Source organism: Ochotona princeps, chromosome 16, assembly GCF_030435755.1.
Source record: "Ochotona princeps isolate mOchPri1 chromosome 16, mOchPri1.hap1, whole genome shotgun sequence".
Classification (NCBI taxonomy): domain Eukaryota; kingdom Metazoa; phylum Chordata; class Mammalia; order Lagomorpha; family Ochotonidae; genus Ochotona; species Ochotona princeps.
Window position 1 is genome coordinate 51,838,663 of NC_080847.1, and position 17,207 is coordinate 51,855,869.

General features: G+C 61.7%; 1 protein-coding gene across 1 annotated transcript; it reads left to right on the top strand.

The window, feature by feature from the left end:
* Nucleotides 1–1,356: 1,356 nt before the first annotated feature.
* On the top strand, nucleotides 1,357–15,805 carry ATP1A3 (ATPase Na+/K+ transporting subunit alpha 3). Its single transcript, XM_004597972.3, has 23 exons — nucleotides 1,357–1,532; nucleotides 5,054–5,140; nucleotides 5,233–5,292; nucleotides 6,047–6,250; nucleotides 7,065–7,178; nucleotides 7,277–7,411; nucleotides 7,546–7,663; nucleotides 7,775–8,043; nucleotides 8,718–8,916; nucleotides 9,021–9,130; nucleotides 9,212–9,346; nucleotides 11,410–11,602; nucleotides 11,693–11,868; nucleotides 11,963–12,099; nucleotides 12,415–12,565; nucleotides 12,841–13,009; nucleotides 13,601–13,755; nucleotides 13,835–13,958; nucleotides 14,186–14,331; nucleotides 14,555–14,685; nucleotides 14,937–15,038; nucleotides 15,271–15,362; nucleotides 15,483–15,805. The coding sequence occupies exons 1-23, from the start codon at nucleotides 1,527–1,529 to the stop codon at nucleotides 15,509–15,511; spliced, it is 3,042 nt and encodes a 1,013-aa protein (XP_004598029.1). The 5' UTR covers nucleotides 1,357–1,526; the 3' UTR covers nucleotides 15,512–15,805.
* Nucleotides 15,806–17,207: the final 1,402 nt, after the last annotated feature.

Sequence of the window (17,207 nt, forward strand, 5' to 3'; positions counted from 1 at the left end):
CTCTGTCTCTGCCCATGCCCACTTCTCTTCCTTCTGAGTCTCTGTCCTCCCATTTCAGTGACCCAAGCCTTTCACCTTCACCTGCCCACATCCACCAAGCTCCGCCTGGGCCACTGACCTGTCCCCCAAGCCTCCCCTCCCATCAGCGGGAGGAGCCCCACTTTCTGAGAAAGTGAGGGTCAGGGCTTCTCTCTGAGTCCCTCCTGCCATCTTCAGGAAGGGTCTGCTGCAGGACATGGTGTTTAGGCGGGGAGGCCTGTGTCTTCCGCTTGAGCCAAAGGAGTAGGTGCCTGTGGCAGGTCTGGGTGTGTGTGTGCAGTGGCCCTGTGAGGGCATTAGGGGTGCATGTGTGGGAGGTGTGGGGTGGCAGGGGATGACCTGTTTTTGGGAATGCTTGCCCCAGTGCCAGCGTGTACCCCCCTTTTTTGGCCTGTCACTCCCAGAGAGCAAGGATTTGGCAGTCCTGCATTGTGAGTCTCTGCTCTGACCCAGGCATTCCAGGACAGTGTGTGTGTGTGGTGTGTGTGTCTGCAGTCATAGAGCAGCATCTGCAAGGGCTCATGTGGGTGTCTGGTGGTGGCCGTATGTGGGCCCTTGGCTGTCTGCTCTCAAGCTCTGAGGGAGATAGGGGCAGGGATGTGCCAGGTGTGCATCTGATGGGTGTATGCAAAGTGTGTGCTCCAGGAACTGTCTCACTCCTGGGAGTGTGAGTGTCTGCAGCCCTGAGGGTACAGGCCGGCGTGGGCTGGGTCCCTGCTGCAGTGCCTGCTTGCTGGTCTCCCGTGGAGCTCAGCCGCAGGGAGGTGTCTGAGACGCAGGGCTGATCCCCTCTGCGGCAGCCCTCCAAAGCCGCCCCCGGGGCCTTCCTGGCTCGCTCCTCCTGTCTGTCTTGCCTTCCTTCCTTCTGAAGACCCCCCACACGTCTCGTGGACCCCCACACTGCAGAGCGGGGTGTTCACAGCCCCTATCTTACTGCGGCGGCGCATGGGGCTTCCCCCTCCCTGCCCCCTCCGCCCCCACGACGCTTGCCGCGCCCCTCTCCCTGGTGCACACGCCGCTGCAGGGGGTGGGGGTGACGGGGGTCTCCCTTCCCCAGAGGCAGCTGCACCCCACAATGAGAGGGTCTCCAGGTCCCCCATTGCGAGGGGACTCCCTGGTCTCCACCCTGGTCCCCCCCACACACACCCAGAGCTCCCCCCTTCTCGGCGACACCGCCACTTTGCGGAGACTGGGGTGGGGGTGCGGGGGATGGGGAGGACAGCTGCAGTACCGGGGGCGGGGTCGCGAGCTGTCCGTCAGCGCGACAGCCATCCCGATTGGCCGGCGGCGCTCCCCCCGGCGGGCGCGGGCATATGAGGAGGCGGAGGCGGCGGGCGCCGCAGCCTCTGCGCGGTGGGACCCACCGACGGACGGACGCGCTGCGACCGAGGCGCGGGCGCTGCCGAAGCCCCCAGCCCAGCCCGCGCCCCAGCCCGCCCTGAAGCTCCCGCCCGCCCGCCCGCCCCGGTGTCCACGGAGCCGCCACCATGGGGGTAGGTGCCAGGGCCGGGCCTGGGCTGCTGCGCGTGGGGGACACTGAGGGCCCGGTGACACTGGGGCGCGGGGGACGGGGTGTGCGGGAGCCCTGCACCCGGCGGGTCTGTGGTGCAGCTGGTGCGGCCCCAAGGGCAGGGACTGCGGAGGCGTCTTTGCTGACCTTGCGGGAGCGGCTGCGTGTGCGTTTGCCCGCTCGGTAGAGGGGTCCTCGGGGGTCTATAGGTCCGGCTTGTATCTGCGTGTGCTGGGCCCACCTTGGCCCGGTGAGGACGGTCGGACTGTGGGATGAACGACAGATGACCTCTTTCTCCTTCCAGACCCAGATTGGTGGGGCGGGGGGATGGGGGAATACTGCGGGGCGTGTGCGTCCTGCCGCGGGGCGCGCCAGGGGTCCCAGTGGCAGGGAGAGGGCGCCCTGGTGTGAGTGTGCGTGGAGCGCGTGTGCGTGCCTCGCTCTGCCCTTGCCTCTGTGTCCGCGTGTCCTTGTCTGTGAGTCTCTCCCGCAGATGCCGCCTCCTTCCCTGGCTGAACACCTGCTCCCCGCTGCAGCCCTGGACTCCTCCCTGTGTGTCTGGGGCGGGGTCTTGGAGAAAAAGGGGCCTGGGGAGGAGGAGGAGGGGTAGGATGAGAGGAGAAGGTCGGGGTGGCTGAGTCTCTTGAGGGGGGATGGGGAGGAAGATGGCGGAGGGAGGGTGAGGGCCCTCGGGGATGGAGGTGGGGGTGGGACTGCAGCTCCTAATGTTGGGGTGAGTGAAGGGGGAGGGGGGAGCGCCCGTGGTGATGCTGGCTTTCAGGTAAGTGGAAGGAGGAGCCATGGGGAGATTCGGGGAGAGGATGGAGGCTGATGGGGAAGTGAAATGTGCGAGGAAGAGACAGACACAGGGAGAGAGACAGAAATGGAGAGGAGGGACAGAGAGAGACAGAGATGGACAGAGAGCGAGACAAAGACAGACACCCTGGGAGACAGAGAGACAGATGGGGAAAGCGATGGAGAGAGACAGAGACACAGAGATGGACAGACGGACACACGCGGAGAAAGAGACAGATGGGGGAGAGAGACTGGGACATGGAAAGAGAGACAGACGGCGGGAGGTGAGGAGCCCTGGATGAGACAGGCTGTGGAGGGACCTTGAGGGAGACAAAACAGGAAACCGAGGCTGACGTGCAGAGACTGGGAAGGACACTGGCTCTCTGGAAAGGACCAGTTGGCTGGGGCAGGGGACAGAGGGAAAGACGCTCAGGGACCCTGGGGTGGGGGTGGCCTGAGTGATGCCGGTGAAGGGCAGGGGTGGGCGTACAGACAGCACAGAGCGTGCAGAGCTGCAGGAGCAGCCATGGCGAGACAGGTGCAGGCGTGCCCCCCCAGCGCTGCCTGCCCCCTACTGCACATCCATCTGGGCATCTGGGCCTCCTGCCTTGGCTGGGGAAGACTGGGCTGCCCTCTGGCAGGCAGAAGCTGATCATGACGGGCACCCCAGAGCCCCTGCAGAAAGAGGGGTACCCTCAGACTCATACATGTGGGTCCCCAGGCCCCTCCAGACCTCAACCCCTTCTGCCACAGCCCAGGCCTCCAGCACCTCCCCCTCCTGACCCCAGACCTGCCAGACACGCGGGTGTCAGCTCCCAGCATTCCGCACAGCTTCAGGGACAGTCAGCATGTTTTGACCCCCACTCCTGGCGACACTCCCCAGTCTCCAGTCTTTCTGCCTCCCTAGACCCCGTGTCTTCGTCCCCACGTCCGCCCCTCTGCAGAGGCCACGGGGCTGCAGGAGGCGCAGCGCTGCTGCAGGGCTGGCCCACCGCCAAGCTTTCCTCCCCCCTGCACCCCTGCTTGCGGCTCCCAGGCCTGCAGCTCCTCCCTGAACCCCCAGACTGTGTCTCAGGCACGAGCAGACAGCAGGCAGCTCAGGCCTTGGCAAGGTCACCAGGAGATTAACGCTGAGCCTCCCGTCCCAGCTTGGCCCTGGGCCTGTGGGATCTATTGGTGCCTTCTGCAATCGCCTTGCCTCACCCCTCCCACCAGCCCAGTCCTGCCCGCTCCCGTGAAACACCACACCCAGGACAAGCTGGACTCAGGGCTTCAGACTTGATTCTGCACCCCAAAGCCCACCCAGCCATGTCCGTCCCTGCTCAAGGCCATCCGTGGCTGCCCCCGTGGCCCTCCCTGCACGTGGTAGTCATCCTGCCCCCAACCCCCAGGCATGTCTAGCTGTGACCCACACACACCTGGGATGTCTTCTCTGTTCCCTTTTTTGCCAGACCTGTAGGGACCCCCAAGATTTGTTGAATTTTCCGAAACAGTCAAGGCATTGAAGAGTGGCCCAGGAGAAGAGCCAGGATAAGGACAGCAGGAGGGAGCGTCTAGGGAGCTCGAACAACAAGAGATGCTGGGGGGCAACCCAAGAGACAGAGAGACGCAGCAGAGAGGGAGGAAGGTGGTGGGTGAAAGCCTGAGTCCCCAGAAGACATCGACTCTGAAAAGCCAGGGGTGGGGAGGTTAGACAGCAGCTAGGTCGGGTTGGGCGTGGGGCAGCTGAGACAGACATGGTACAAGACCAAGAGATCCGAGAGGAGTGGGGAAAGGCAGACAATAAACTCACGAGAGAGAGAATTGAAGACACAGAGGTACGGAGGAAGAGAGGGAGATGCAGAGAGATGAACTAGGAAATGAAAGTGGCGTTTGACCCAGCCATAAAAATGTCACTTGGGTCACCTGTGTGCCCTATTACAGGGCCTGGGTATAAGACCGGGCTCTGCCTGTGATGCCAACTCCATGCTGACACACAGCCCTGGAGGCAGCAGGCACTGGCAGCCCAAAAACCTGGGTCCATGCCACCCACGGGGGAGGCCCCGCCTCCTGCCTGCAGAGCCAATGAATCAGACGTCTTTCCAATAAATTCGATTGATTAGTACAGTTCTAAAAAACACCAAAGCCGGGCCCGGCGGCGTGGCCTAGCGGCTAAAGTCCTCGCCTTGAAAGCCCCGGGATCCCATATGGGCGCCGGTTCTAATCCCGGCAGCTCCACTTCCCATCCAGCTCCCTGCTTGTGGCCTGGGAAAGCAGGAGAGGACGGCCCAAAGCTTTGGGACCCTGCACCCGTGTGGGAGACCTGGAAGAGGTTCCTGGTCCCAGCATCGGTTTGGCGCGTACTGGCCCGTTGCGGCTCACTTGGGGAGTGAAACATCGGATGGAAGATCTTCCTCTCTGTCTCTCCTCCTCTCTGTATATCCGGCTTTTCAGTAATAATAAAATCTTTAAAAAAAAAAAAACCAAAGCCGCAATAAGAGACAGACACACAGACCTGAACAGACACATCAAGAGAGAGAGAGAGAAGAAGCAGGCAGACAACAAGACAGACATGCTGGAGTGACGGACAGGCCCAGGGAGGGACAGGAGAGGAGACAGAGGACACAGAGCCTGGGGCGGGAGCTGCGGCACGCAGGGCTGTGTCCCCTGGGAACGCCTTCTCGCCCGCAGTCCGGCGGCTCTGACAGCTATCGTGTCGCCACCTCGCAGGACAAGAAAGATGACAAGGGCTCGCCCAAGAAGAGCAAGGGCAAGGAGCGCCGCGACCTGGACGACCTCAAGAAGGAGGTGGCTATGGTAAGCCTCCCTGCCTGCCCCACCCCTTCCCCTGCACCCCCAGAGCCGCTCTGGTACTGCACTCACCCCCGCCCCCAACTCCTGTTCTTCAGACAGAGCACAAGATGTCGGTGGAAGAAGTGTGCCGGAAATACAACACTGACTGCGTGCAGGTGTGGCCCAAACTGGGAGAAGGGAAGGAGAAGGGACTGGGCTGGGTGTGAGGGAGGAGGGGCTGGGGCTGGACCCGTGGGTGTGAGGGAGGAGGGGCTGGGCTGGACCCGTGGGTGTGAGGGAGGAGGGCCTGGGGCTGGACCCCTGGGTGTGAGGGAGGAGGGGCTGGGCTGGACCCCTGGGTGTGAGGGAGGAGGGGCTGGGCTGGACCCCTGGGTGTGAGGGAGGAGGGGCTGGGCTGGACCCCTGGGTGTGACAGAGGAGGGCCTGGGGCTGGACCCTGGGTGTGAGGGAGGAGGGGCTGGACCCCTGGGTGTGAGGGAGGAGGGGCTGGACCCCTGGGTGTGAGGGAGGAGGGGCTGGGGCTGGACCCGTGGGTGTGAGGGAGGAGGGCTTGGGGCTGGACCCCTGGGTGTGAGGGAGGAGGGGCTGGGCTGGACCCCTGGGTGTGAGGGAGGAGGGGCTGGGCTGGACCCCTGGGTGTGAGGGAGGAGGGGCTGGGCTGGACCCCTGGGTGTGAGGGAGGAGGGGCTGGGCTGGACCCCTGGGTGTGAGGGAGGAGGGGCTGGGCTGGAGCCCTGGGTGTGAAGGAGGAGGGGCTGGGCTGGAGCCCTGGGTGTGAGGGAGGAGGGGCTGGGCTGGACCCCTGGGTGTGAGGGAGGAGGGACTGGGCTGGACCCCTGGGTGTGAGGGAGGAGGGACGGGATTCCCAGACTGCTCAGGGATGGTTTGCTGCTTACCCTGTGCCCCCAGGGTCTGACCCATAGCAAAGCGCAGGAGATCCTGGCCCGGGACGGGCCCAACGCACTCACCCCACCCCCCACCACCCCGGAGTGGGTCAAGTTCTGCCGACAGCTCTTCGGGGGCTTCTCCATCCTGCTGTGGATTGGGGCCATCCTCTGCTTCCTGGCCTACGGCATCCAGGCGGGCACAGAGGACGACCCTTCTGGTGACAACGTGCGTCCCGCACCCTGCCCCACCCCGGGCGAGCCCCCCTTCGCCCACATCCCCCATCTGTCACACTCCCACTGTCCAGCTCTTTCTGCTGTCACCATTGCCGTACCGGGAACCCCAACCACATACGAGCCGAGAACACCATGGTTCAGCCTATCCCAAGTCACAGGAGCTGGCAGTCTGTGCTGCCTCCCCATGGCCTCAGTGGCCTTGGGGACAGACCCCAGCAGGTGGTCAGGGCGTGATAGACACCCACAGGGCAAGCGTGCTCCTGACCCGGGGCCAGGCCCTTCTACCCTCCTTCCCAGAGGGACACACGCAGGACTCCCGGCCGTAAACAGTCCTGAGCAGTGGCTCTGTGGAGAACACACACACACACACACACCCCGAGTCACCCCAGGTAGCCACATTGGGATCTGGAGTCAAACCTGGCCACTGTGTGCAGGCACAAAGCCACAGACAGATGGGCAAACACAGGGACGTTGGCACACACACAGAGCTGCTGGCATGGTCTGGTGACTGGCAAACATGCACACACAGTGTTCCAAAAGCTGACACCTGAGCAAGCAGACAGACCCAGTCGCCCAAATCCAAGCCGTCCCGTGGGTGCGGGGCTTGGCGAGCAGAGCATCAGATAGGCACTCAGATGGACAGACAGGGGCATACGGTCAGTCATCGGTGCAGGCAGGCGCACACACACAGAACACAGGAGCAGTGGCCCAAGCAGGACAGGCTTGAACAGAGATGGACACACAGACCCTGCAGCGCCCAGGGGGTGGGCTCCGGGCAGCCTTGACCCCGCCCCGTGTCCCCGCAGCTGTACCTCGGCATCGTGCTAGCCGCCGTGGTCATCATCACCGGCTGTTTCTCCTACTACCAAGAGGCCAAGAGCTCCAAGATCATGGAGTCCTTCAAGAACATGGTGCCCCAGGTGAGGGCTGGCAGGGCAGACGGCTGAGGACAGGAGTCCCAGGATAAGGGTGTCCTGGGCTGACTCCTCGTGTCTCCCTCTCCGCCGCCCACCAACAGCAAGCCTTGGTGATTCGGGAAGGCGAGAAGATGCAGGTGAACGCCGAGGAGGTGGTGGTCGGGGACCTGGTGGAGATCAAGGGTGGAGACCGAGTCCCCGCTGACCTGCGCATCATCTCGGCCCATGGCTGCAAGGTAAGGGTTAGGGTTACGGGCAGGGCCTGGGGCCTCCCAGACGCCACCCACCCACTGGCTCCCACGCCGCCCTGATCCTGCACGGATCCTGCCCTGAGTGCAGCCCCGGGCTGATCTCTCGCCCCTTCCCACAGGTGGACAACTCCTCGCTGACCGGCGAGTCCGAGCCCCAGACCCGCTCTCCTGACTGCACCCACGACAACCCCCTGGAGACACGCAACATCACATTTTTCTCCACCAACTGCGTGGAAGGTGTGAGGGTGGGCCTGGGGCGGGACCAGCTGGGGGCAGACCAGGGAATAGGGCCACACCAGGGGGGCAGGGGCGGCCTTGTAGCTCAGCCCTGCCCCTGTGGCCCTCCAGGCACTGCCCGGGGCGTCGTGGTGGCCACTGGGGACCGCACCGTCATGGGCCGCATCGCCACCCTGGCTTCCGGCCTGGAGGTGGGCAAGACGCCCATCGCCATCGAGATTGAACACTTCATCCAGCTCATCACCGGCGTGGCCGTCTTCCTGGGCGTCTCCTTCTTCATCCTCTCCCTCATCCTCGGCTACACCTGGCTCGAGGCGGTCATCTTCCTCATCGGCATCATTGTGGCCAATGTCCCAGAGGGGCTGCTGGCCACTGTCACGGTGAGGCTGGACCCCTGGGTCGCAGGGAGCAGGGCTGGGGTCTGAGGGAGGGGGCACTGGGGCCTGGAATGCAGTGTTTGAGGCCAGGGCCACTCTGAGCCTTCCAGATGTGGAAGCAGAAGGGGCTGGAACGTGGAGGTCCCCCAGCCCATCCCTCATCCCGGCGTCGATACAGAGAGCAGCCCCTTAGCAAACGCTGGGAGATGTGAGAGGCCAGCACCTCCTGGCTGTCACACGAGGCTCACAGAATCAACATGCCCTTGGTGCAGAGCGCAAAGAACACATCCAGTTAAAAAATACAACACACAGGTCCCCTCCCCGTGAAGGACACCACTGACCCCAACACCCAAGGAAGGACAGCTCCAGCTGGCTCTGTGGACCGCATGGTTTACTCTCAGGTCTACTTGGGTGGCTTTGTGTTTCTGAGCAAGCAGCCATGAAGTTTTACTGGTGTATAACGTTCCAATCCTGACGGCCACAGCTTCTCCTTTCTGCTCTGGGTGGATGTGGGGCGGGGAGGAATTGGAACATTCTGGAAGGTGTCTTTGGAACACATCTGGCCTGGGGTTCAGGGGTAGTAGCCACAGCTGGGTGAAATTCCTTCCTCTCTTGGGAGCCGGGCAGACGGCTTGTTGGCGCTTCCAGGGACTCCCCTGCTCTCTCACGCCCTGCAGGTGTGCCTGACGCTGACTGCCAAGCGCATGGCCCGCAAGAACTGTCTGGTGAAGAACCTGGAGGCGGTGGAAACACTAGGCTCCACCTCCACCATCTGCTCCGACAAGACAGGGACCCTCACCCAGAACCGCATGACAGTCGCCCACATGTGGTTTGACAACCAGATCCACGAAGCCGATACCACCGAGGACCAGTCAGGTGAGCCTGGTTGGGGCGGGCGAAGCTGCAGCAAGAAGGGGCAGGGCTGGCCCGGGGGAGGAGGTGGGAGACACACTCCCTCCTCACACACCTGCCTCCTCCAGGAACGTCCTTTGACAAGAGCTCGCACACCTGGGTGGCGCTGTCCCACATTGCTGGACTCTGCAACCGGGCCGTGTTCAAGGGTGGACAGGACAACATCCCCGTTCTCAAGGTGTGTCCCTGTCCCCCACCCTCTGACCTGCCTCCCCGCCCCCATCTCCTGCCGCCACTCTGACAGCCCCTGCCTCCACAGAGGGACGTGGCCGGCGACGCCTCTGAGTCCGCCCTGCTCAAGTGCATCGAGCTGTCCTCGGGCTCCGTGAAGCTGATGCGTGAGCGCAACAAGAAGGTGGCTGAGATCCCCTTCAACTCCACCAACAAGTACCAGGTGCGAGATCTCGGGGCCCCCCAGCTGCAATCTGGGGGTGAGGATGCCCAGTCAGAGGGGATGGGAGGGGGCGGGCAGACCCCAGGAGTGTGAGATTCCCCTCTGCCAGCAGGTGGCAACAGCAGTAGGGGAGCCCAGCAGGTGTGACAAAGAGGGGCAGCAGGTGACAGGCACAGCGTGTGCCAAGGCCGTTGAGCAGGAGTGGGCTGATTACCCTGACCAGTCGCCAGGCAGTCCACGCAGTGGGTGGTCAGGGCAGGGGTGCCAGGCTTCTACCGCTCGGGAGGGCCTTGGCTGTGACTCCTGAGAGGGCCCAAGCACTACACGCAGAACACACCCAGAGCGTCACTCACCTCTCTTTTTTTTTTGTAAGATTGATTTATTTGTAAGGCACGTGAGTGGCAGGGAGTCCAGCCCCTGGGCCATCCTCCACTACTCTGTCACAGCAAGGAGCTGGATCAGAAATGTAGCAGCCAGGATTGGATGGGGGGGCTCAGGTAGCAACTTGACCCACAGCTGCACAACACTGGCCCTCATGCTCCTCTTTTTTTTTTTTTTTTTTTTTTTTTTATGTATAATCCATTTTATTGTATTGTTGTTGACAATCTTTACATAGTTAACTATAGTTGAAGGAAAATCAAGAAAGAGAAGGAAAAAAAAAAAAAAAAAAGGTTCAGGGGGATAGGGAGGTGGGCAATGCTATTATGTCCATATTGTTTCCATCATGTATCTGAGGTAAAAGGGGATATTGAGGGAGAAGCCCCACCCGGTTTCCCGCCCACCCCAAGTCCCATATGTGGGGCATGCTCTGAGATATGTGCTCAAGTGGAGTTAATAGTTCTCCAGTTATGAGTCACTGCCAGTTTCGCTCGATGAGGTGGTCCACTGATTGATATGGTCCATCATGAAGTCTCCATTTGTCCCATATTTCGCTGCCAACATGTAGCTGAGATGAATGATTGTCCTATCCTGTCTTCTTTTGAAGTAGTTTTACTGAGACAAGAGTCCGCATATCAGGCACTGTTGGTGTGAAGTGTGAAATCCACTACAGGAGTACACCTGCGCCTGTTCATGCTCATTCCTAAAGGCCACGCCGCTGCCCCGTGGAGGGTGCGGCCGCGGGTGCGTGCTGTGGCGCGAGCTTGCCCTACTCTTGGGCCATTTGGTAATCTACCCATCACCAGAGCAGTCTGCAAAGTAGCTGCACCCCCTTCTACAACTCCCTCTTTTCAAAAGACACCCTGGTTGGCGGGGAGCAGAAGGGAAGACACAGGGGTTCAGTAGGGGAGGGGGAGACAGCTGAGCAAGAGGGTCCCCATGGGTACACAGGGAGGGGCTGCTGAGCAGCCAGCGTGTGACACCGGCATTCTGAGTGCCAGGGTTCAATCCCAGCTCCACTTCCGATTCTGCTTTCCTGCTAATGTGCACCCTCCCGAGAGGTCCCGGGAGATAGCAGGTGGCTTGAGTGCTTGGGTCCCAGCCGCCCCCAAGGGGGACCTGAATGGGGCTCTAGGCTCCTAAACTTAGATGCTGTGAACATCGAGGAAATGAAACAGAAGGTCTCTCCATCTCTTTCTCTCTCTGTCCTGAAAAGGGGGGAAAAAAAACCTTCCTGGAAAGTAGAATTCTAGAATTATTTGTGTGCAAAAATAAATAAATAAATAAAAGTCATTGCATACAAGGGATTTCCAGAAAGCTTATGGAAAAGCATGAGAAAACTATATGGATTTCAACTTTTTTTTAGCACCAAAATAAACTGTTTTAAATTTACTATTCCATGAACTGTCCCCTGGCGTTTCAGAAACAACTGACTGACTTGCCGACTGGTCCCCTGTGGGGTGAGCAGCAGTGGGCAAGGCAGAGAGAGGCGTGGTGCCTCTGGGGGACACAGGGAGTGACCTGGCCATCTGTCACAAACTGACCTCTCCTGTAGAGCCATGTGGATGGCGCCCTCTGCTGGACCCCTGTGGAAGTGCACCCCACCCAGTCCCCCAAAACTAGGGAGCAAGTGGAATCCAGGACCCTGGGTGGCTCAGACCAGCACTCTGCATTCTCCCCCACAGCTCTCCATCCATGAGACTGAAGACCCCAATGACAACCGCTACCTGCTGGTGATGAAGGGCGCCCCCGAGCGCATCCTGGACCGCTGCTCCACCATCCTGCTGCAGGGCAAAGAGCAGCCGCTGGATGAGGAGATGAAAGAGGCCTTCCAGAACGCCTACCTGGAGCTGGGCGGCCTGGGCGAGCGCGTGCTGGGTGCGCAGCCAGGGGGAGCTGGGGGCTGCAGGGGTTGTTGTTAGTGGTGCTGATGGAAGGCCTCATGCCTCCTCCCCTCCCGGCCCCCAGGCTTCTGTCACTACTACCTGCCGGAGGAGCAGTTCCCCAAGGGCTTCGCCTTCGACTGCGATGACGTAAACTTCACCACGGACACCCTCTGCTTCGTGGGCCTCATGTCCATGATTGACCCACCCCGGGCAGCCGTGCCTGACGCCGTGGGCAAGTGCCGTAGCGCAGGCATCAAGGTGTGACCCCGGGGGTATGGAGGAGGCAGGGCCCAGTGAGGGCTAAGCGGGCGAGGGGGTGCTGGAGCAACCCTGACAGCCAACGCCCACACAGGTCATTATGGTCACGGGTGATCACCCCATCACGGCCAAGGCCATCGCCAAGGGCGTGGGCATCATCTCTGAGGGCAACGAAACTGTGGAGGACATCGCTGCCCGGCTCAACATCCCTGTGAGCCAAGTCAACCCCCGGTGAGCTGACACCACGCCGCTCCATGCTTTCTGGCACCTTCCACAGCTCATTCCGACTCCAGCCTAGTGGGCTGGGTGGGGCTCCTTGCCAGCTCCATGCCCCCCACCCCTGATGTGCGTACACACACACACACACACACACACCCGTCTGCTTCTGTCTCTTGCCTTATCCTCTGCTTTCCCACCCTGTACGTCCACAGCCTTCCCCCGGCCTGTCTGTCCCGGCCCTGACCCGTGGCTGTCCCATCCTAGACCCGGCCACACATCCCCCCTCGCACACGCTGACCTTGGCGCCTCCTCTGTGTCCCCTGGCAGGGACGCCAAGGCCTGCGTGATCCACGGCACCGACCTCAAGGACTTCACCTCAGAGCAGATCGATGAGATCCTGCAGAACCACACCGAGATCGTCTTCGCCCGCACGTCCCCCCAGCAGAAGCTCATCATTGTGGAAGGCTGCCAGCGACAGGTGGGGACCTCTCGAGAGCGGGGGAGGCTCTGGGGGACACATGGGGCCTCCCCAGAGCAGGGCTGAGTTGGGGGGGTCTCTGGAAGACACATGGGGCCTCCCAGAGAGAAGGCCTGATAGGGGAGGCTCTGGGAGACACATGGGACTGTCTCGAGAGTGGGGCTGATGGGGTGCTCCAGGAAACATGTAGGGGTCCCCCAAGAGTCGGGTTGAGGGGGCAGAGCCTACATGTGGCCTCTAGGAGTCACCCTTGCTTCCCTCCCTTCCCCTCCAAGGGAGCCATTGTGGCAGTCACAGGCGATGGCGTGAACGACTCCCCGGCTCTGAAGAAGGCAGACATCGGGGTGGCAATGGGCATCGCCGGCTCCGACGTCTCCAAGCAGGCGGCCGACATGATCCTGCTGGATGACAACTTTGCCTCCATCGTCACTGGTGTGGAAGAGGGTGTGTGGCCAGGGGGACCTTGGAGACCAGGCAGGGCCCAGGGGGAGCCTGAGCAGGTGTCCTTGTCTTCCTGCTGCCCTGGGGTTACAGGGAGGAGGGAGGCCAGGAGCCCTTGGGGTCAGGGAAAGGCAGAGGGCCTGGGTCTGGAGATAGAGGCCACGCAGAAGTGCAGGCTCCCTGCCCATGCCGGGATCCAGGGCCAAGGAAGTGTCAAGGATAGTAGGACTGTGTCGGGGGCCTTGCTGGATTCCCACATGACTCGTGAGCCACTCAACCCCGTCAAGGAAAACACCATCCTTGGTACCCGCCAACTTGTCACTCCCAGAGATCACCCCAACCCTGGCTCTCTGCAGCTTGAATTCATGCTGAGCCTCATCACACGGGTGAACACATGCATGCTGAGCCCTTTCTACACAAGCCACCTCATGCGGGTTCACTCCCCTTGGGGTGCAATAGGCAGGCCAAAGCCAGCACCCAGGACTCCTGGTCTTCCATGTGGGTGCAGGGGCCCAAACCCTTGGCCCCTCCTCTGCTGCTTTCCCAGGCCACAGTAGGAAGCCCGGGCTCTGAGCCTCCCCCCACCCCCCACAGGCCGCCTGATCTTCGACAACCTGAAGAAGTCCATCGCCTACACCCTGACCAGCAACATCCCCGAGATCACCCCCTTCCTGCTCTTCATCATGGCCAACATCCCACTGCCACTGGGCACCATCACCATCCTCTGCATCGACCTGGGCACCGACATGGTGAGTCCCCAGACCCAGGAGGAAGGGAGGGAGGGACCCCGCTCTGCCAGGTCCATCTCACCCGCACCGTCCCACCCAGGTCCCCGCCATCTCCTTGGCCTACGAGGCAGCTGAGAGTGACATCATGAAGCGGCAGCCCAGGAACCCGCGCACGGACAAGCTGGTGAACGAACGGCTCATCAGCATGGCCTATGGCCAGATCGGTGAGCCACTGGGCCGTGGGCTGAGGCGGGACAGCCCGGGGCGGGGAAAGCGCCCTGTCTGTGCTGTGGCCGGCACAGGCCCTGCGAAGGCCCTCCTCCAAGTGACCTGAATTGGGGTGGGGGAGGGAAGGGCTCCCCAGGAGACTGTGCTGGGGTGAGGGACAGGGCCCAGCCTCCTCCCTGGCCCCCACAACCTGAGCCTCTACTGCACCCCCCTTCCCCCACAGGAATGATCCAGGCGCTGGGTGGCTTTTTCTCCTACTTCGTGATCCTGGCAGAAAATGGCTTCCTGCCGGGCAACCTGGTGGGCATCCGGCTGAACTGGGATGACCGCACTGTCAATGACCTGGAGGACAGCTACGGACAGCAGTGGGTGAGCAGGCGGCAAGGCCAGCAGCTTCCTTAGGCTGAGCGAGGCAGCATCCAAACCATGGCTGGGCATTGCACCCAAATTCCCACTCCCCACAGTGGCCTGGCATCCCCCTGGCCACACTCAGCCCCACCTGTACCCCAGGGGGAGCATCCTGCACAGCCCTTACCCTCCCCAGCGCGTGTCCCGGGGACCCCGTGCCTGACCCAGCTGCCGGCTCCCGCAGACGTACGAGCAGAGGAAGGTGGTGGAATTCACCTGCCACACAGCCTTCTTCGTGAGCATCGTGGTAGTGCAGTGGGCCGACCTGATCATCTGCAAGACCCGTAGGAACTCCGTCTTCCAGCAGGGCATGAAGTGAGCCTGGGACGCCCTCCCCGAGGCCCCGGCAGGGGGAGGGGGCAGGGAGCCTAGGTCTCTCCTTACCCCTCTCTGTGCATCCGTCTCTCTGGCCATCTACCGCTGAGGTCTCCATGCCCGTGCGTGGCCACAGCTGCCCACCCAGCCGGCCCACACTCTGTGTCTCTCTGAGGCTGTGGGGTGCAGGGGGGCGGGGTGTGGGGAGGCTGCCCGAGCACCCAGCCCTGCCTCCTCACCTGTACCTCCAGGAACAAGATCCTCATCTTTGGGCTGTTTGAAGAGACGGCACTTGCTGCCTTCCTGTCCTACTGCCCGGGCATGGACGTGGCTCTGCGCATGTACCCACTCAAGTGAGTTAGTTCCCTGGTGCCCCAGGCTCCCCATGCCAGGGTCAGCCCCGTCCCCCAACCCCCAGTGAGCCTTCCCCGGGGAACGGAGTCCTTGCAGCTCCCACTTGGCCTCGGCTCTCTCGGGTCCCCATCGCAGCTCCTGTTCTGGAGGGCTGCCCGGGCTGCCCACCGCCCGGGGTCTCCAGCCCTGCCGGCCTTGGGCTCACACCAGCGCCATCTCTCTCCTTTGCAGACCCAGCTGGTGGTTCTGTGCCTTCCCGTACAGCTTCCTCATCTTCGTCTACGATGAGATCCGCAAGCTGATCCTGCGCAGGAACCCCGGGGGTGAGGGGCACCCCACCCTCCTACCCACTTCCCCCGTGTCCAGCCTTTGTCCCTGTGAGCTGCCCTCCCTCCCGTGAGGCAGCTCTCACACTGTCTCTCTCTCTCTCTCTCTCTCTCCAGGTTGGGTGGAGAAAGAAACCTACTATTGACCTCAGCCCCGCCACGTTGCCCGACTCCCCTTGCCCCCAGCCCAGGGCGGCCCCCGCCAGCCCCCCATTTTGTACTCGTGGGCAGGGGCCCTCCTCTCCCCCGTGGCCCCAGCTGGGCCCCCACCTCCAGTTATCTCCTGTCTTCTCCCTCTGGCTGGCTTCTCTCCCCGCCCCACCCCTGCCTCTCCCCTCTTTTCTGTGTGTTTTCTCTCTTCCCCTCGCCTCCCCCGTCCCTGGGCTCTTTTTTATGCCCCCTCCCCTGGCCGATGCCACCTCTGGTCCTGGACAACTACAAATATATCAGTGGGGACACAGGCCGCGTGTGCTGTGCGTGGTGTCCGGAGGTGGCTGGGACGCTGTCTGAGTTCCCTGTTAGTGCCCGAGGGGACGGGGAGAGGCAGGGAGATTTAGGACGCTGGGAAGGCTGTGACGCCATGATGATGATGATGAACTGAGGCACCCAATCCCACACTGTGCCCTGCCTCTTGGGGTGCCTGTCCCACTGGGGCCTCGCCTGGTACAAGAGGCACAAAAATCAGAAGTCATCTGTTCTTTTCAAAAGCCAGGAGGGGATGAGCAGGGACCCCGGCTGAGCGCATGAGCCCCCCAGGGATACCAGCAAATGCACCAAGTGCATGGGCACAGTGCGGGAGCTTCCCACATGTGGCTGCAGCCCGGAGTGTCCAGCCCTGCCCACCATGCCCCTTTGGTGGCCCAGAGTGTATGGCCCTGCTCACCACGCCCCTTCCTCACCAGGCACAGTCCCCTACCCCTCCCTGGGGCGACTGTGGTGTGCTGTGCCCGCCCCTCCTTTGGGGCTATTCCCAGCTTGAGGCCTTCAGGCCTGGTGCTGCCAGGAACATTTTGGTTGTGCCTTCTGATGACACACACACGCGTGGGTGTGGGAGATGCTGTCAGAGCCTCTTCCAGGCTCTTCAAGGTGTGCGCAGTTCTGGCTGACCCACATCCTTGCCAACACCCAGTCGCTTGGATGTTAGCCATGGCCAGAGACGCTCCTGAATCCTGAGTCAGAGGGCAGAGGTGCCGATACTCCCCAGGATGCAGCCAGCTGCCTGAGCTGAGGTCAGCTTGCCCTCAGGCTCCGCTTCCTTTGAGAACCCAAGTAGGGAGGAGTGGGGCCTCAAAATCCACCTCTCACAGTCCCCTCAGCACTCACACCTCCCACCCCCCAGTTCAGGGCCCCCATCTCCTTCATCCCTCACGTTAGCTCTCCCCGTCTGGGTCTCACTGGCACCCCACCATCATCAGCCCTTCTGTGCAGGCACGTGGCACAAGGTCTCCCCATCTAAGCTCAGGCTCCTTCCACCAGGCCCCTGAGGTTGCCTAACTGCCGGAGTCCAGCTCCAGCCGAGAGTTCGGAGCTCGGGAACGGTGTGTGGAGTCGGCGATAAAGAAAGACACAGACACTGACACTTGGTGCGTTCTCACAACAGCCCAAGAAAAAGCTGTCCTTTTTATTTACTCAAAACCTCACAAGCTTCTGCACAAGCAACTAATTATTCTATTTTTTTTTTACTTCAAGACTAAGGGGGCATGTACAGACATTCGGTCATTGCGTCTGCACTTCAGGGCTAAGCAGGTGTCCCCAGAGATAATTCTTTAAAACACTGTATTCATAGTCTTCAAAGCAAGCCATTATTCATTCTTCAACAGTAGCCATGGAGCGGCAGCCAGG